General features: G+C 49.4%; 1 protein-coding gene across 1 annotated transcript in view; it reads right to left on the bottom strand.

Annotated features, from left to right (window-relative positions):
* SH3BP5 (SH3 domain binding protein 5) overlaps nucleotides 1–15,832 on the bottom strand; it is a 60,663-nt gene extending 44,831 nt beyond the window's left edge. The window contains exons 1-2 of the mRNA XM_028518940.2: nucleotides 15,495–15,832; nucleotides 13,735–13,797 (exon numbers count right to left, since the gene is read on the bottom strand). Of these exons, the coding sequence (XP_028374741.1) occupies nucleotides 13,735–13,797; nucleotides 15,495–15,638 (207 nt within the window). The 5' untranslated portion in view covers nucleotides 15,639–15,832. The remainder of the gene's footprint in view (nucleotides 1–13,734; nucleotides 13,798–15,494) is intronic.
* Nucleotides 15,833–16,060: the final 228 nt, after the last annotated feature.

Here is a 16,060-nt window from a genome sequence, read left to right as displayed (position 1 = left end):
AAACACTTCGGCACACATTTCCCGAAGATGACCTCCTCCTACACGACCAGAGCACAAGAATCAAAACCGGAACATTAACACGGATGCAAGGCTATCCATCTGAGCTATGACTTTATTTGAAGGATCAACTCTCCCACTAATGTCTTTTTCAATAAAGGGGGAAAAATTGCCCAGGCGTCCAACCCAGGATCTGCGCCTCCCATTCAGCCGCCGTCCCTCTCTCATCATCCCTGGAGCGGGCAGGTCTTCAGTCCCGCTTGTCTCTTGTGGCCTTGACGCTTTTGAGTAACATGAGCCAGTTATTTTGTACAATGCCTGTCAAATTGGAAAAGCCTCATTTTCAATTCTTTTGGTTGTCGTTGATGTTACATAAAAATGAGCCACCAGCATGGAATTTAACCAATGTATAGCTATATGTAATATTTTTTTTTAAGTAGACAAAGGTCCAAAGCACCACAAAGAAAAGGCCCATGAGCCCTGCCAAACCTTCAGGCACAAGGGTCCGCCCTAAGAGGCCCTGAGGAAGGAGCACAGTTACGTAGTCCCTCACACGCACACAGCTAGAAAGACTGAGGGGACCCAATGCTTTCTCATTCGTGCCCAAACATGGTTTTAAACCCACGGGATTCTTTGTGAAAGAGTAAAGAAAACTGCTGAAACCAGGGCTTTTTACTGAGTTCAACCACCAGCAAACAATTTCCATGTTTACACCAAGAAGCATAACATACTTCCTCAACTCCAAGACCCTCTTTTTCCCCCAAATCCCTAAACACTAGATTTTCAATGGATTCTACAATTGATTCGCACATTTACTGGGGTAGTGTTTCAACTCCCACCCTGGCTGTTACGCAATCCACAGTCCACTTTATACTCAATACAAGGTTCCGAATCCAAGGCACTGGGGTGAGTTCCACCCAGCCTTGGAAAGCTCTGGAGATCATTTCGTGCAGCCTCTGTTGGAAGCATGCATCCGCCCACAGCATTCCGGGCAAGCCAGCTGTCTGGTTTCCACTGGCTTTGGGATAACCTTCTTCCTGACTGCAGCTAAGCAGAATGGAAAGAAAGGAGGACACAGGATGCAAAAGAGCCCAAGTCAAAATCTACTGCTAACAGTTTAGAGATAAGAAAGAAAACGATCAGAAGGAACAACTAAAAATGTTAAAAGTGGCTGCTTCCCAGAGTAAAACTGTGGATGGGAAGAAATTAGGCAGATAACTTTCCTTTTTCATTACAACTGCTCCGAAGTTTCCCCCCAAAAACCTATGTGCGAGCATTGCTTCACTAAAAATAAAATTTTAAGCAACTGCAGCACAGATTGACCAAAGACCTTTTGCATTTTCCATGTCATCAAGACTGAGGGTGATTCATAGTTCATTCAGCATGTGGCCAAATTAAAATCAAAATCTCAGTCGCACAGCATCAGGGCTGGAAACGACTTCACCCCTCACTTAGCGCAGATGTTCCCATTCCACAGAGCAGGTAACTGAAACCTCAGGAGGTGAGGCTCCTCTCCCAAGGATGTATACCTGGGGAGTGTCAGGCCAAAGATCGAAAACCTGGTCCCCCAAGTCCTAGACCAGCATTCTTCCAGCTCACCAGCCTCAGAGGGGACCTCAGAAGGGGCACACATCCCAAAACTACCTAAGGGCATGGGCTCCAGACACAGAATCCTGAATTCAAATTTTGGCTCCCCACCCATCAGTCATGTGACCTGAGAGAAGTGACTCAGTCTTTCAGTGCCTCCATTTCTTGTCATTGTCCTCAACAGCTGTTGGGAGAACTTAGCAAAATGCTTAGCATGTAAGAAACTTCCAATACATAGTGGTGATTTTATGTAGAAGCCATATTCAATAAAGGGCAGTCAGGAAAAGAACCAACATTTGTTGAACAGTCAATGCTAGGTACTCTGCCTTATTTGCAAACATCTCCTTATTTAAGCCTTAATGGCCCTGCAAGATACGTATTAATTGCCCTTCCCATTTCACAGAGAAAGAAATTAAAACCCAGAGAAGCTAAGCTCCTTGCTAAGACTGCACAGCTGACTCAGGGGAGAATTCAACTCCAGCTCTCCTGAACTCCAAAGCCCACGCTTTCTACCATCACATGCTTTGTCGTGTAAGCCTCTATCCGCTCCAAAACACACTTTCCTATTTTTTTTATCCCACATTTCATAGCATTAAAGTCTGGTTTGCTTTAACAATTTCCAACCTGGAGAGTAGATCCAGTTTCCAGAAAATGCATGCAATACCAAGGTGCTATTTCCCCAGAGGAGAGGCCAGCAAACCCAGTGGCAGGCAGGGAAAGCAGCTGCCCAAAGAGCTTTAGAACCTCCCCCCTGAACCCAGAAAGTCTCTGCCTGGGTACCATATTTTCAGCTCTAGGTTTCACTAACTTCTAACATGTTGAAGCCGTATCATCATTTTCTCTCAGACAACATTTTTAAGAAGTGGGCAAAGCAGCAAGAATTTTCTATCACATGATCCTTTTACTGTTGTTGGTTTGTCTAAGGGTCACTGGAGGCACTAACCAAAGTCCTTGCTTTGCAGGCTGGTTAACCATTAAAGCAACCCGAGCAGGGACTGTGCAATGCGGTGGTTTATGAAGTGAATGAAAACGGATGTCCTGCAGGCCTCAGAATGAGTCACTGTGCCCACATCACCACCGTGAGTGTGGCAGTTCTCCAAGGTGGCTCAAAATTCTTTGGCATTACTGCCATTGAGAGATGGAGTCGGTGTCCCCTCCTCGTGAATCTGGGTGAGCTCGATGCTCACACCAAGTGCCTACGACAGAGGTGCTCCCATGTGATTTTCAGGGCTCTGACTGAAAAGGCTGAGATGTTTCCTGGTCATCTCAGACGCTCACTGCGGGGGAAGCTGGACACCGTAAGGAGGTCAGAGTGTCTGAGACTGCCGTGCTGGAAAGGTCAGAGGTAAGACCTTGGGTTGACAACTCCAGCTGAGCTCACAGCCAAGAGCCAGCGCCCACTGCCAGATGCAGATGTGGGTCTCCCCGGACGTCCCGTCCAGTCAAGGCTTCAGATGCCCGCAGCCCCGGCTAACACCTGACCCTGTCAGAGACCCCTCGAGCAAGAACCGCCCAGCTGAGCCCTCTCCAAATTCCTGCCCCACAAATCACAGACAAAATGAAGCAGTGGTTTTAAGCTATAAAGTCTTGGTGCAATCTGTTAAGTAGAAATAGTAACTAGAACAATGAGGAAGGAAAACATCCATGCCATCTCTTCTTCCACTAAAAATCAAAACCCAGGGAAGAAAGAAAACATCAGATCTGCAGACTGCAGATCTACTGGGATGAAGCTGAACCCTTCTGCAACGCTGGCAACAGAAGGGTGGGTGGATGAAGACAAGCAAACCCCACACATCACATCACGCTCCGGCTGAGTCTGATGACAAACAATGACAGCGCTGGTCCTGAGGGGGCTTGGCTGTGGCTGCAATAAACAGCGGATGTTCCTCCCATTGTCTCCCCGCCAGCAGTTTCTTTCTGTCCCAGCAAACATAAATAATACCTCTCACATAATCCAGCAAAACACTGCAGAGGAAAAATCAGGCAAGAATAGAACAGAATTTTTTTTCTACCTTCCTTTAAGGAAACGAAAGAGGCTGCTTCTCTGAGCTCTCTCAGAGCTGCTTTGCAAAGGATCCTGAGACCCCTGGTTAAGATGCTTTGCATAAAATCAACAGTCTTTACTGTTGAAACACCCATGTGGCCATAGGCAGATTAAGTAACTCCCAAGGAGGGGAGCTGGGCAAAAATAACCAGGAGGCCTGCTGAAGGCTGAGGTTCCACCGATGTTTAATTCAGCCAACCAACACACACACATATACACACACACACACACACACACCCCTACACTAAAGGTCCCTACAATAAATGCTCAGAAGGAAAAAAAATAACAGCTCAAGCAGCACTAAGTGCCCACTGGTAGATGAGTAGATAAAAAAGCTATGGTACATTTACACAATGGAATACTACTTGCCTGTTAAAAAAGAAAGAAAGAAATCTTATCTTTTGCAAGAGCATGGAGAATGAATGGACCTAGACAGTGTTATGCTAAGTGAAATAAGCCAGTCAGAGAAAGACAAGTACCATATGATTTCACTGATATGTGGAACCCAATGAACAAAATAAACAAACAAAATAGAAACAGATTCAGAGAGAGGACAGGCTGGCAGCTCTTAGAAGGGACAGGGGCTGGGAGCTGGGTGAAAAAGGTGAAGGGATTAAGCAAAAGAGAAAAGAAAAAACTCACAGACACAGACAATAGGATGGTGATTACCAGGGGCAAAGGGGGAGGGGGGAGGTAGAAGAGGGTAAAGGGGGATAAACGGTGACGGAAGGAGACTTGACTTTGGGCAGTGAACACACAGTACGGTGTACAGATGACGTATTACAGAAGTGTACACCTGAAAGCTGTATAATTTTATTAACCAATGTCACCCCAATGAACTCAATAAAATTTTTCAGAAAGAAAAGAAAAAGAAGAACAGCTCAACAGGAAAAGGCTCCATTCCACAGGGCCCACAGCTCTCTGCTGCCCGGGGAATTTGAAGATGTGATCGTCCCCAGGTCAGCGGCAAACCCACCAGCCCCACAGCCAACCACGGTCTGATGTGAGGACGCCGGAGGACACCTCGGTAGGAGGCAAGGCGTCTGGGATAAACCCAGGGGCACAGTCATGTCACTGCACCAAAGGCTGCTCTGCCCCCACAGCGAGCGCCCATGTTCCCGTGACAGGTCCCAGCTGAGAGGCCAGGAGAGTCAGTGTGCTCTCTCACTGGCCTTTACAGCTTAAAGGGAGACACACTGATTTTTTAAGGCAACAGAGTCGATATTAGATATTAGAGAGCAATTTCCATGTTCTAGTCAACAGCCCATACTAACAACATTTTGCTAATGTGGCTACGAGTGAATGAGATTGGGCAAGAGGGCCTGCGGGTATGTGCCCACAAGTCTATCCACTTAGAAAAGATGCAAATACTCAAACTCACACAGTGGCTCAGTTTGAGTATCTAAATACTCTTAATACTTGAAATGCTTTGCACTATTACATCTTGGTGATGTTTTGTATTTCATAAATGAGGGTTTCTTGGTGGCAGACAATCCTAAAAGGCCTTGAAGGCACTTCCCATCCCTCCGTGAATCCCCACAACGAGAGTTTAACAATCGGTTATTCACGCAGGGAGCCCACCAACACCAGGATTCATCTACAGTTACGGCAGGGACTACCGATCTGAACATTTTTTCCCATCAGCCTTCATAGTTCCTAAAATTCCTTTCATAGAAATTCATGCTTTTGACTCATAAAGACATCTCTTTATAATAATGCTCCATTCTCTCCACCCCCATTCCCTGTGAAAAAATAATAAAATATGGTCACTGTAAATAATTCAGAAAATGTCAAGAAATGAAAAATAAGAACCATTAGCATTCTTAGCAGCTGGCAGCACCCACTGGTCACATCCAAGGGTGCATTTTTCTAGAGCCTCGCTTCTCAGTCTACATGGACATCGGGGGCCTGTCCCCACCCCAGCCCACTGAGAATCAACGCGTCTGTGGAATACAAAAAAAATAAACTAGAAGAGTGAAATGCCACTTGGATCACCTGGAAATGTCATTTTTCTTGTAAATTCCTAGAGTCTTACTTTCAGTTTCTGTATTTACGTCACCTGCCTTGGTGACAAGCGGTCCGTAGTGTGTATTCATGTATTCCCACTATGACCCGCTCTGTTTCAGACTTTTCTCTTGTCTGCATGCGTTCTTTGGTTTTATATACACTCCACATACAGTCTTACATGTGCTTTTATTACCCAACCTTTCTTCCACTGAACAGGTCACAGTGATTTGTCCACGTTCACACGCCATCCTTTTTAAAGTGAAAGGCCACTCTTAAAATGCCAACTTCTCCAAGCAGGGCAGAATCTTGGACCTTCACGAGCTAAGACCTCTGTAAGTGGGGGGCTCTGGGGAGGGGAAGGACACAGGTGGTACTTTCTGAATGTCACCACGGTGCCCAGGGTGGCCCTGCCTAACAACAGCCTGGGGACAAAGGCGCTTTCAGAACTGACACCAAAGGAAAGGGGTCTGTTTTTCAGGACACTCTGCATGCCGGTGCCAAGAGTCCACAAGGGCCCTTGATGCTAATAAGCAAAAATGAACATCCACTCATTCCGACATCCATCGTACCCCTGTGTGTAGATGCTGCATGAGATGCCGGGAGCAAAAAGATGGGGAGGCCCAGCCCCTCCCTCCAGGGGCCACACGTTGTGGGGGCATCAGACAAGTAAACAAAGGACCAGACTACAGTCTGATGAACACACAGTAGAGGGGTAAGGGTGCTAGGAAGTGCAGGGGACAGGGGGTGCAGGCAAGATAGCCTCTGGGCCCCCAGCCCCAGAGATTCTGATTCAGCAGGTCTGGGTGGGGCCTGAACAAGGTCCTGTCACGCTGAGGCTGCTGGTGCAAGGACCACACTTTGCTGGCGCTGCTCTAGAGTGGTGGTTCACAACCAGGGGCAGTGTTGCATCCCAGGGACACCTACACATCTGAAGACGTGCTGGACTATGAGGACCAGGGAGGGGCGGTGCTGTCATTGGCATCTAATGAGCAGATGCTGCTAAACCTCCTGTGCTACATGGGACAGGACCCCCCCCCCCCCCAAAAAAAAAAACAAAGAATTACCCAGCCCTCAATGTCCAAGAGCTAAAGTTGAGCAACTGGCTCTAGAACAAGACACTTGAACTCTACACCCCAGTGTTGTTATCAGCATAATGGGGATCATAAATCTTTATTTCATAAAGGTGTTCTAAAGACTCGATGGGTTTCTGTACGCAAAGTGCTTGGAAGATGGCCTGGTACCCAGCAGGCACTCATGACCACCACCAGCGGTCACTACTGCTGGAGAGCAGCCAGGAGACAAAAACAGGCAGGAACGACATTCCAGGGGGGACACAAAGCCCTTCCTCAAGCGCCCACTGCACTGCAGCCCTCACCGCCCTGCCCCAGTGACGGCCATAACGGTTGACAGTTTATTAGGCACTGCCATTGGGATGAAGAACCCAAGGCCTGGAGACATGGAGTAATTGACCCACAGTCACACAGCCAGGAAGGGGAAAGGTGTTATTATTATTCATCCACGCAAATCTCTGTTGAGCACCTATTATGTGCCAGGCAAGTCCCCGGAGAAGACAGACCTAAGAAAGCAGGGCTCCCTGGAAACAAACCGATTTCTACATCCCAGCAGACCAGCCACAGACCAAGGCCCTGTTGCTCCGGTGACCGTCAAGTCTGTGCCCCCGTGACGCTGGCTGCACGAGCCCTCGCTCTGGCCCCTTGCCCAGTGCCTGTCACCGACCAAAAAAAAAAAGTCATGGTTGGGCCTGAAGGACAGCAGAGCCATCGCCAGACGTCGTGGTGGCCGGATGGCAGTGGACATCTCGTCGGTGCCTTTCCTGCCTCTGGCACCCATCCAGCCTATGGCGCACCCTGCCAGCCCCCCACACAGGAGCCCGCCCCTTCACACCGCATCTCCCCTTGTCCTCCAGGCCACCCAGGGACTGGGCAAGAATCACGACCTCCCCTTTCATGTAGGACAAGACTCAGGCTCCAGGGGGCCAAGCACCCCCTAAGTCAGCAGACCTCAGATTCTAACTTACGTCACCCGACGCCAAGACCCTCCACCCGCCCCTTCCCCACGGCTTTGGGTTTTGTCTCCCCGCCCCTAACTACAGAGTAGTACAAATTCTATGCAAATAATTCCAAACATATAGAAAAACAGACAATCAGTATCACTCATCTCACCTCCCGGGTATAATCTTCCCCGGGTGTTTTTATGCACAGGGACATAGTTTAAAGAAGAGCACCACAGGACTCGCTCTTCTGGAATCTGCTTTTTCCCATTTCGATGTCTTTCTACAGTCACAACAGGCTGTGTCGTCATTTTAAGGCCCAGGTTCTATCGACCACTGCATGTACATTGTATTCATGTATGTAACCAATCCCCTACTGGTAAGTCATTCGGATTTATAATCCCCCACACTTTTAAACAATGCTGCAGTGAACATAATCAGGCCTTTATCCTTGCCCAGGTATGCCCTTAGGATAAATTCTTCCAAGTACAATTGCTGGGTCAAAAGTTGCTGTCCCCCGACATCCCAGCAGTGCTGCGAAGGGCACTGCGTGGAAGCAGGAAGCCCGAAGTCCTATCTTTCTGACTCTGAACTTCAAGTCAGAGATGTGGGGACCTCAGCAGCAGGCCCAGCTTGGGTCACCAGAGGCACCCGGTAAAGACCTCAAGTGTGCTGGTCTTCACCACCAGTCATGGCCGAAGTCCTAGCAACACCGCTCCCCTGCCACCCCCACACTGACCGAGCTGCAGGCATCCACTGTCAGCTCTCTCCCTCCTCCGCTTCAGGGCTACTCAACCAGTATGCTGAGACCCCCTCAAATGGCTTGGGTCCTCAAGCCTCAACTCTGATGCCCTCTATTCCCCTGCCCACCCCGGGCTCCCCGAAAGGCCCTGCATGTCCCTCTCAGTCCATAACTACAGGCTCGCACCCAGGGGTGGGCACGCTCCTCCAGGGCAGGGGCTGTGTCTGAGGTTTAGCTGTGGGACCGCTCAGCCCATAGGACGCGCTGTGTTTGTGACATGAATGCTTCTAGGCCAGTGTTTACTTGATGATCTCACCTGAGGACAAAGAGGGCAGGGCCCCTCCCGGCACAGGCTGGGCGGCCTGCCACCAGGCCAGGAACTTGGTGCCAATTTCCAGGAACAGTTACTCCTCATGTCTCTTTTATGCATTTATCACGTCAAATGTTTTCTAGTCCTTTTTTCAAAACACAACTGAAGTCCTACAGGGCCTTCCCCCAGGGCACACCCACTCACTCACACCACACACACCACACTCACCGGTCTTCAAGGACAAAGTGCTAAGATGTGACAACACTAGCCTTTCAGGGAAGAAATTCTCTCTTCCCCTAACTTGTGTTAATGATTCCTTAGAGGCCAGGCTGCTTCCAGTTCGCCCCTACCTCCCCTCTCCCACTCCTGAGTTTCCAAGTTCAAATTTACTTTTCAGAGATAATGTTTGCTGGTTTCTGAAGGGGGGGGGAGCAGATTCTGAGTGTGGGCTTTATGCAAGTTTGAAGAACACAGATGTGCAGAATCAAATGCTTCTTCCAACTGCGCTACAAGTCTGCCCAGAAACCGCCCCACCCAAGCAGTGGGGCCAGAGCACGGACCTTCACAACTGCTTTCCCTCCTTGGGGAAGGGCAGGCTGCACAAGGTGGCTTCTGATCGCTGGGAGCCAGAAAAGCTGTATGTGGGTAACTAGGCCAGCCACGCTGTGTCCTTCCTCTTCCTCCTCCTCTCTGACCATTTTGTATCCCTAGAATAGCCCGCCTTCAGAGCAAGCAAGGGAAATAACAAAAACGCTATACATTGTGGTTAAAATAATTGGCATGGAATTTTGCAAATCTGGATTACAACAAAACTCTGAAATTCTCTGTACTGCATCTTGTTTTAACAAACATGTGAAAAAAAGAGAGCACAATAAAATGTGCATTGCAAAACTACATCAGTATACTGCCTTGCATGGTGGCCTCATCAGAATGACCCATTTCTCTCTCTGAATCTCTCCCCCTCTTCTCTCCATCACTCACCCCTGTCCCCCACCCTGCACTGGTTCCTCCTCCTGTGGTCCTCAGCCAGGCCACATCTTCAGCTTAGCGCTGGCCCTTCCCTCTGACTGGAATGCTCTTCCCCCCACCCATGGCCCAGAGGCTCACTCTCTGCAGACCTTCTTTCAGGGAAGTCTTTCCTACCCTCCTCCCTCCCCTCTCCCCCAAATACCACCCTGCCAAGGCCACTCCCTGACTTGTTCTCCCAACTTGTTCTCATTAGCAGATCTCACCGTGTCTCGACTGCCAGGCACACTGTTCATTGCGTTCCCTCCCTCTCCATAAGGGGCGCGTCCTGCCCATGCTCTTCACTGCTCTCTCCCCATCACCTAAAGCTGTCCCTAGTGCACAGTAGGTGCTCCTTAACACTCAAGGATGTGTCTGTGAGAAAACACCTTTGCTTTCTTAATTTAAAAGAAAATGTATTTCCTGGTTTAAAAAAATACATTTTTAAACCAGGAAATACATTTCTGGTCATTTCTGGGCCTCTCTGGTTAAAAGGTTACTCCTATCAACAGCTTGTAAAGGCTGGCCCTCTCGATAGCAATCAGAGCGCAAAGCGGGCACGGTGCTGTTCAAACAAGGTCAGAGGCAAAGCGAGGTTGCAGAAAGAGGCAAATGTCCAGCTGACTGGGTGCAGGCGGCTGACATCCAGAGGCCTCCTGGTAATCGCCAGTCTAAAGAACCGAGACGCAGGATGGGGAGCTCAAGGTGAACCCAGGCCTGCACCTCGGCTTACAGGTGCCCAGAGATGACCAAGCCACATTCCGTGAGCGAAATAGCAGCCATCACAAAGCCGGACACCAGTGTGCTGTACCAGAGTCAGACAGAGTCAGGAGGGGGTGCTGGGCCTTCCAGATCTCAATAAAAAAGTCAAGGAAAAAGGCATGTGGCCCGCATGAGACCCTCCTCTGGAGGCTTTGACATGATTTCAGTCAATCCTCATTATTTGTCGAGTCTGTACTAAAATTTACTCATAACCCCAAATCAATACCTGTGGTGCTTCTACAGTCATCTGTGGACATACGCGGAGTGGCAGAAAAATGGAGCCGCCCAGTGTACGTGTCCCCAGCCTTCTGGTGTCAGCGCTCGTACTGGAAACAGGTGCCCTTTACATGGCCCATTAAGTGCCATCGGCTTTTGCACATTTGTGCTTTCCTTGGTGATTCTGCTGTTTCAAACGGCCTCCAAGCCCAGTGCTGAAGCGCTGCCCGGTGGGCCTGAGCCCAGGAAGGCCGTGATGGTCTTACAGAGAACTCACACGTGTGTTACACAGGCTCTGTTCAGGCACGAGTCTCTGTGCTGTTGCCCGTGAGTTCCACATTAGTGAATCAATAACATACACTAAGTAAGGTGTCTTTACACAGCAACGCACATGAAACAAGGTCAGGTATTGACCCGTTGACAAAAATGTGACCAGTGGCTCACAGGACCCTAACTCGAGGTTAGGGTCTCGGGTCACAACATTTCCCCTCTGGGAGCCGTGGTTCAGGACTCACTAATTCCACGCTGACCGCCACTTTAGAGAAAACACCTCCCATAATGAACAAGGATCCACCGTGTATCGAACGCTCTGCTTCCTCTCCCACACGCTTTGGCACCCTGCCCGCTGGACAAGCCCGCCGCTCGTGCCATCTGCTCCTCCGCACATGGACTCTCGCTCTGCAGGTGTCTGCTCAGATGCTGGTCACTCTCTCACTGCAGTTATTGCAAGCAGCAATTATCAGCCCCCTCTGTGCACCCCCAACCAAAGTGCAAACTCACCTCGTTCACCTGCGTGTCTGCAGTAGCACCCCTCACCTCAAAGATCCCTGACACAAGGTTGGTGCCCAGGGCTTGGCTCACAGAGAGCAGCCCGCCACAGACACACACCCACACCCACACCAGAGGCCTCTTGGTCATTGCTGTGTAAACCACGTGCAAGATTTTGGAGAGTTCACATAAAAGTATCCGTAAAATATCTCAAGGACTTTTGATATCTGTTCCATGTTGAAATTATACTATCTCGAACATTCGGGGTGAAATGAAGTAGACTCAAATGATTTCCACTTGTTTCGTTTTACCTTTTACTGTGGCTATACTAGGGAAGCTTTGATTGCCTACCAAGCTTGCACTCTATTTGAGTCCATCTTACTTACAATAATAATAGCATGGAAAGGTCAGCCAGCGACACAGGCCAGCCCGGCCAACTCTCCTGGCTGCTGCCAAGTGCACCCCAGCGCAGGGGAGGAAACACCTGCCCGTGCTTCCTGTGACACGCACACATCGAAGTGCGCTCAGAAAAAAGATTTGGAAATCAGGGCTACAAAACAGGTAAAATAACTTTACCCTCAGAAGGTTACTTAAATAAGCACTACCAGAGAGCAGTGGCTGGCATACAAATATTCATTGAATGAGTAAATCAATGGGCCCTTTAGGGGGGCATAAAAAACCACTATTTTCCAACTTGTCATTCATACCTGGGATGGTAGAATAGGAGAGCTGGAGGGGACGCAGAAAATGACCTGGCTCTGCAGTGTCACTAACCTGAGAGGACTCTGTGCCTCTGGTGTCCTCACCTGAAGAGACAGCCCTCACCTTCCCTGCTCTCCAGGCTGGTGCCATCCACTAGAACTTTCTATGATGCTGGAAGTGTTCTCTGCTCTGTCCAACACAGTAGCTATTGAGCTCTTAAAATGTGGCTACTGTGACTGAGGAACTGAATTTTCTTATATTATTTAATTATAATTAAGTTAATTAAATTCAAATAGCCACCTGTGGCCACAGTGGGCGGGGGGGGGGGGGGGGGGGGGGCAGGACAGCCCGACTTGAGGTTGCTGTGACAGGATGGAAGGAGATAAATCTTGGAAAACACCTTGTAAGCCCCTATAGAAATGTCAGGGCTACTGTTGTTGTTTAAGGTATTACAAATCTAAGGTGCTGAGAGATTTCAGTTACCCAACAATAAGACTCCATTCATCCCAAGTGAAAAAGGAATTTAAATAAACATTCAGGTTTTACTCCCCTTGGGGGAGAAGGGCAACCAGTGCTCACAGATAACTAGAATTGCAACAGAGGGGTTACCGGCCTCACACACAGCTCAGAAAACAAGCTCGCCAGCCCCACTCCCACGTCCAGATCCGGTCCCTCTGGGGCCGCGGCATGGCAGGCAGTCAGAAATCAGGGCTGCCCGTGGAAGGCTGGTAGATGACACTCCTGTCTCCCGCACCCTCACTCTCGGGGACCAGATGTTTCCTGCCCTTCCCGCTGACCTTCCCTGCCACACAAACAGGTCCTCCCAACAGCTCCCTGCATTCCTTCGGCTCAGCCAGTCAGCCAGTCATTCACAGCCTCTCAGATACACGAGGGGGTTGTTCAAACCTGCTGATGGATGGTAAAACCAACCACCACCGAAAAGGGATGGGGACTAATTGGTAGCTGTAAAGAACGCTAATCTGTTTACGCTCAGGTTGGAAGATGTTCATGAAATTCAAATCAAGTTCTCCTCTCTCCCAGCAGGAAAGCCCTTCCCCAGTCCAAACAGCTTTTCCTTACCATTAAGATAATTATATTCTACACACAAGCAGACATTAAAGAACTGAGCAGGGAAGTAGAAGGGGGTGAATTATTAGAGCAGGGAAATAAAAAAAAAGGTTTCGATCTGAGAAAACATACATTTCCAAGTACAATATAAGGAAGCGCCCCCAAAACATTGAACAGATTTTATGAGCGCCTTGATTCTCCTCCAAGAGAGAGTTCAGCTCATTTTCCCCTCGGCTCTTCAGCTCTTCCACAGGCCCACTAACTTGTGTGAAGCTCTCGGTTCTGGCCCCTCGGAGCTCCATGATGAAACCCAGCATGTGAAATTGGATCCACATGTGTTCCACCCACAAGCTGAGCTCGGCGGTGCACTCTACTCTGTCAGTCAGCAGGCTGTTGCTCAACTTCGAGGAGCGGACGCCAGCAATCACCCTTCAGCTACTAATGCAAAATTAACCATTCTGGGGCCAGTGGGGCTGACACCACTTCCACAGGGACAGGGACCCAGCTTTCTGTACCTCAAGTTCAGTCTCCCGTCTGTTGATGTCATCTGTGGATTGGTTTAACTTCTCCAATTCTCCCTAATGAAGAAAAAGGGGGAGAGAAAGATTTAAGGGATTGTCTTTTGTTTCCATATGACTCAGCCCCATTACCTGCAAAATCACTCCAGAGCAATTTGAGGGCAGAGGGACAAGCCGGTATTAATTCTCCTGGAAAACAGCAGAGCCTTGGCTGGAAGAGCAAAGGAATGTCCAGATTTCTGAAAACTCAAATCAAAGCTTTTTGATTTGAAATGTCAAAAGGTCCTAGGAATTTGTCTTTTCTGAGAAGGTCAAATAGTTATTCCAGGTTTGTGCCTTCAGGTAGAGGCACCTGTTACAAATGGTTTAGAGACTGAATCAGAACAACAGCTTCTGCCTTACAGCAAGAACTTTGCAGAAAAGACAATGAAAGAGAATAAAGAGGCCAAGCCAAAAGTATAAACCCAGTGAAATGTTTTAATTCAAGGGCAGAATTCTGGTATTAACTTACTGGTAGTTGAGTTATTTTTCTATAAAGATGAAAATCTTTTATTTTCCAACTGCCAATTATTCATTCTCTGTAGATATTTTTTAAAACAGCTTTTTAAAAAACCCACCTTTAAATAAACATTTACAAAATGAAATGCTGTGAAAAGTACCCAACATGAAGTTAACTCATTTCACTCTGCAAACAAAGGATCTTGTTAACAGAATTCCTGTACCAAGAAAACAAGAGAATAGTAGTTGAAACTGATGATTTTAATAAAATTTCCGATGCAAACACTTCCCACCTGATCTTTATCTTGCTAATCTGCCAAAACAATTCATTTAACTCGAAACAGCTAAGTTAAATGAGCTTTTAATTGATCTGCTCACCAAAAAACCAGTTTGGGCTCCAGGAATGGCAAAACATACTTAAAAGCTATATATATATATGTAATTTTTAAAAAAACGATTTATGGAAAGGGTAGAAAAATGGGTCTTAGAAAAGGGATTTGCTGTGCTTTTTGCTTGGAGGGTGAAGAGGTTAAGCTGTCACTACTCGATCTCAGCTTGGAAATTGGTTTTTAATCATCTCCCTTAGAAATGGAGGCACGGACAGCCAGGCCAATCCCCTCGCCTTCTCCCCGCGTCAGCTTCGAGCGTCAGTTATTCCCGATTTCTGTCCATACCCAACCTCATAACAAGAAAATACTGAGTTTTAAACCATCTGAGGCCAAGTGCAGGGTTGAGCCAGTGGTGACAATAAACCCTTCAGTTTGATAACAATGAATCAGAGGAGGAAGATGGCTCAGGCCGGGCACCTGCGCCAGGTGAATACTCGGAACCCAGGGCACCGGTGCCAGCCCACGCTGTAGGACGGACAACGCCCACCCGGTGGCCGATCCCTCCTCCCAGGGCCAGGAGACGGTGCAATGCCCGCGGCCCCGGGAGCCTAACCGGGGTACCCCCGATACCCGCATGGCGCCCCCGCCCCCTTTTTCCCTTTGTTGCACATCCACTGAACCGCTGGGCACGCTGCGGCGACCCCAGGATCCTGCCCGAAGTCTGCGGGGGCACCCCCGCAATACAGTCAGGCCGCATCCACGCGGGCACTGCAGTCTCCCCATGAACCAGGTGAAACCGAGGATTCAAGCCCTCTCTTGTTGCCTCCAGACCGCAGGCACTGGGGGCTGTGAGGCGGGTCTAAGTGTAGATGCCGACCTCCGCGGCGGCCCTCGCGGAGCCGGGATCGGGGCGCCCCCCGTGCGCCCTACCTGGATCCGGGGGTCCACCTCTTCTTCCTCCTCCAGCTCTTGCTCCATCCCCTCTTCTTCCTCCTCCTCCTCCTCCAAGTCCCGGGCCGACGGCAGGAGCTCAGCCGGCTCCTCGGAGAGGCTCCGCTTCAACGCGGTGTCCATGCAGGCAACCGGAACGCGAACCGCGCTGCGCACTTCGGGGCGTCGGCTGCCACCGCCGAAGGCTCGCCCGGAGCTGTCTCGCCACAGCCCAGCACGGTCCGGGAGCCGCCGCAGCCTACACTGGAGAGGCACCGTTCGCCGATGCGGTTCTCTCCGGCCCAGGCGGAGCGGAGGAAGTGGGCGCGGCCGCCCCCTGTCTGCCGCGGCCGTCAGCGCAGCGGCACCCGCTCCGCCCTCGCCCGCCGGGGCCGCCCTCTTCGCGGCTCTGACTCTATTACTTCTCCAGTCCCGCTTACCTAGGACACCGTTTCTAAAACTCCAGCTCTCCGAAAACCTCTAGCATGGTGAAACAGAGGAGCCCTCACCCCTGTTCGACTTAGCAGCCCGAATATATCCCAAACTACCCAACGCTGGACTTTCAG

This window comes from Phyllostomus discolor, chromosome 7 (genome assembly GCF_004126475.2).
Source record: "Phyllostomus discolor isolate MPI-MPIP mPhyDis1 chromosome 7, mPhyDis1.pri.v3, whole genome shotgun sequence".
Taxonomy (NCBI): Eukaryota; Metazoa; Chordata; class Mammalia; order Chiroptera; family Phyllostomidae; genus Phyllostomus; species Phyllostomus discolor.
The sequence above is the reverse complement of the archived record's forward strand: the minus strand, read 5'-3'. Positions and strand labels throughout refer to the sequence as shown.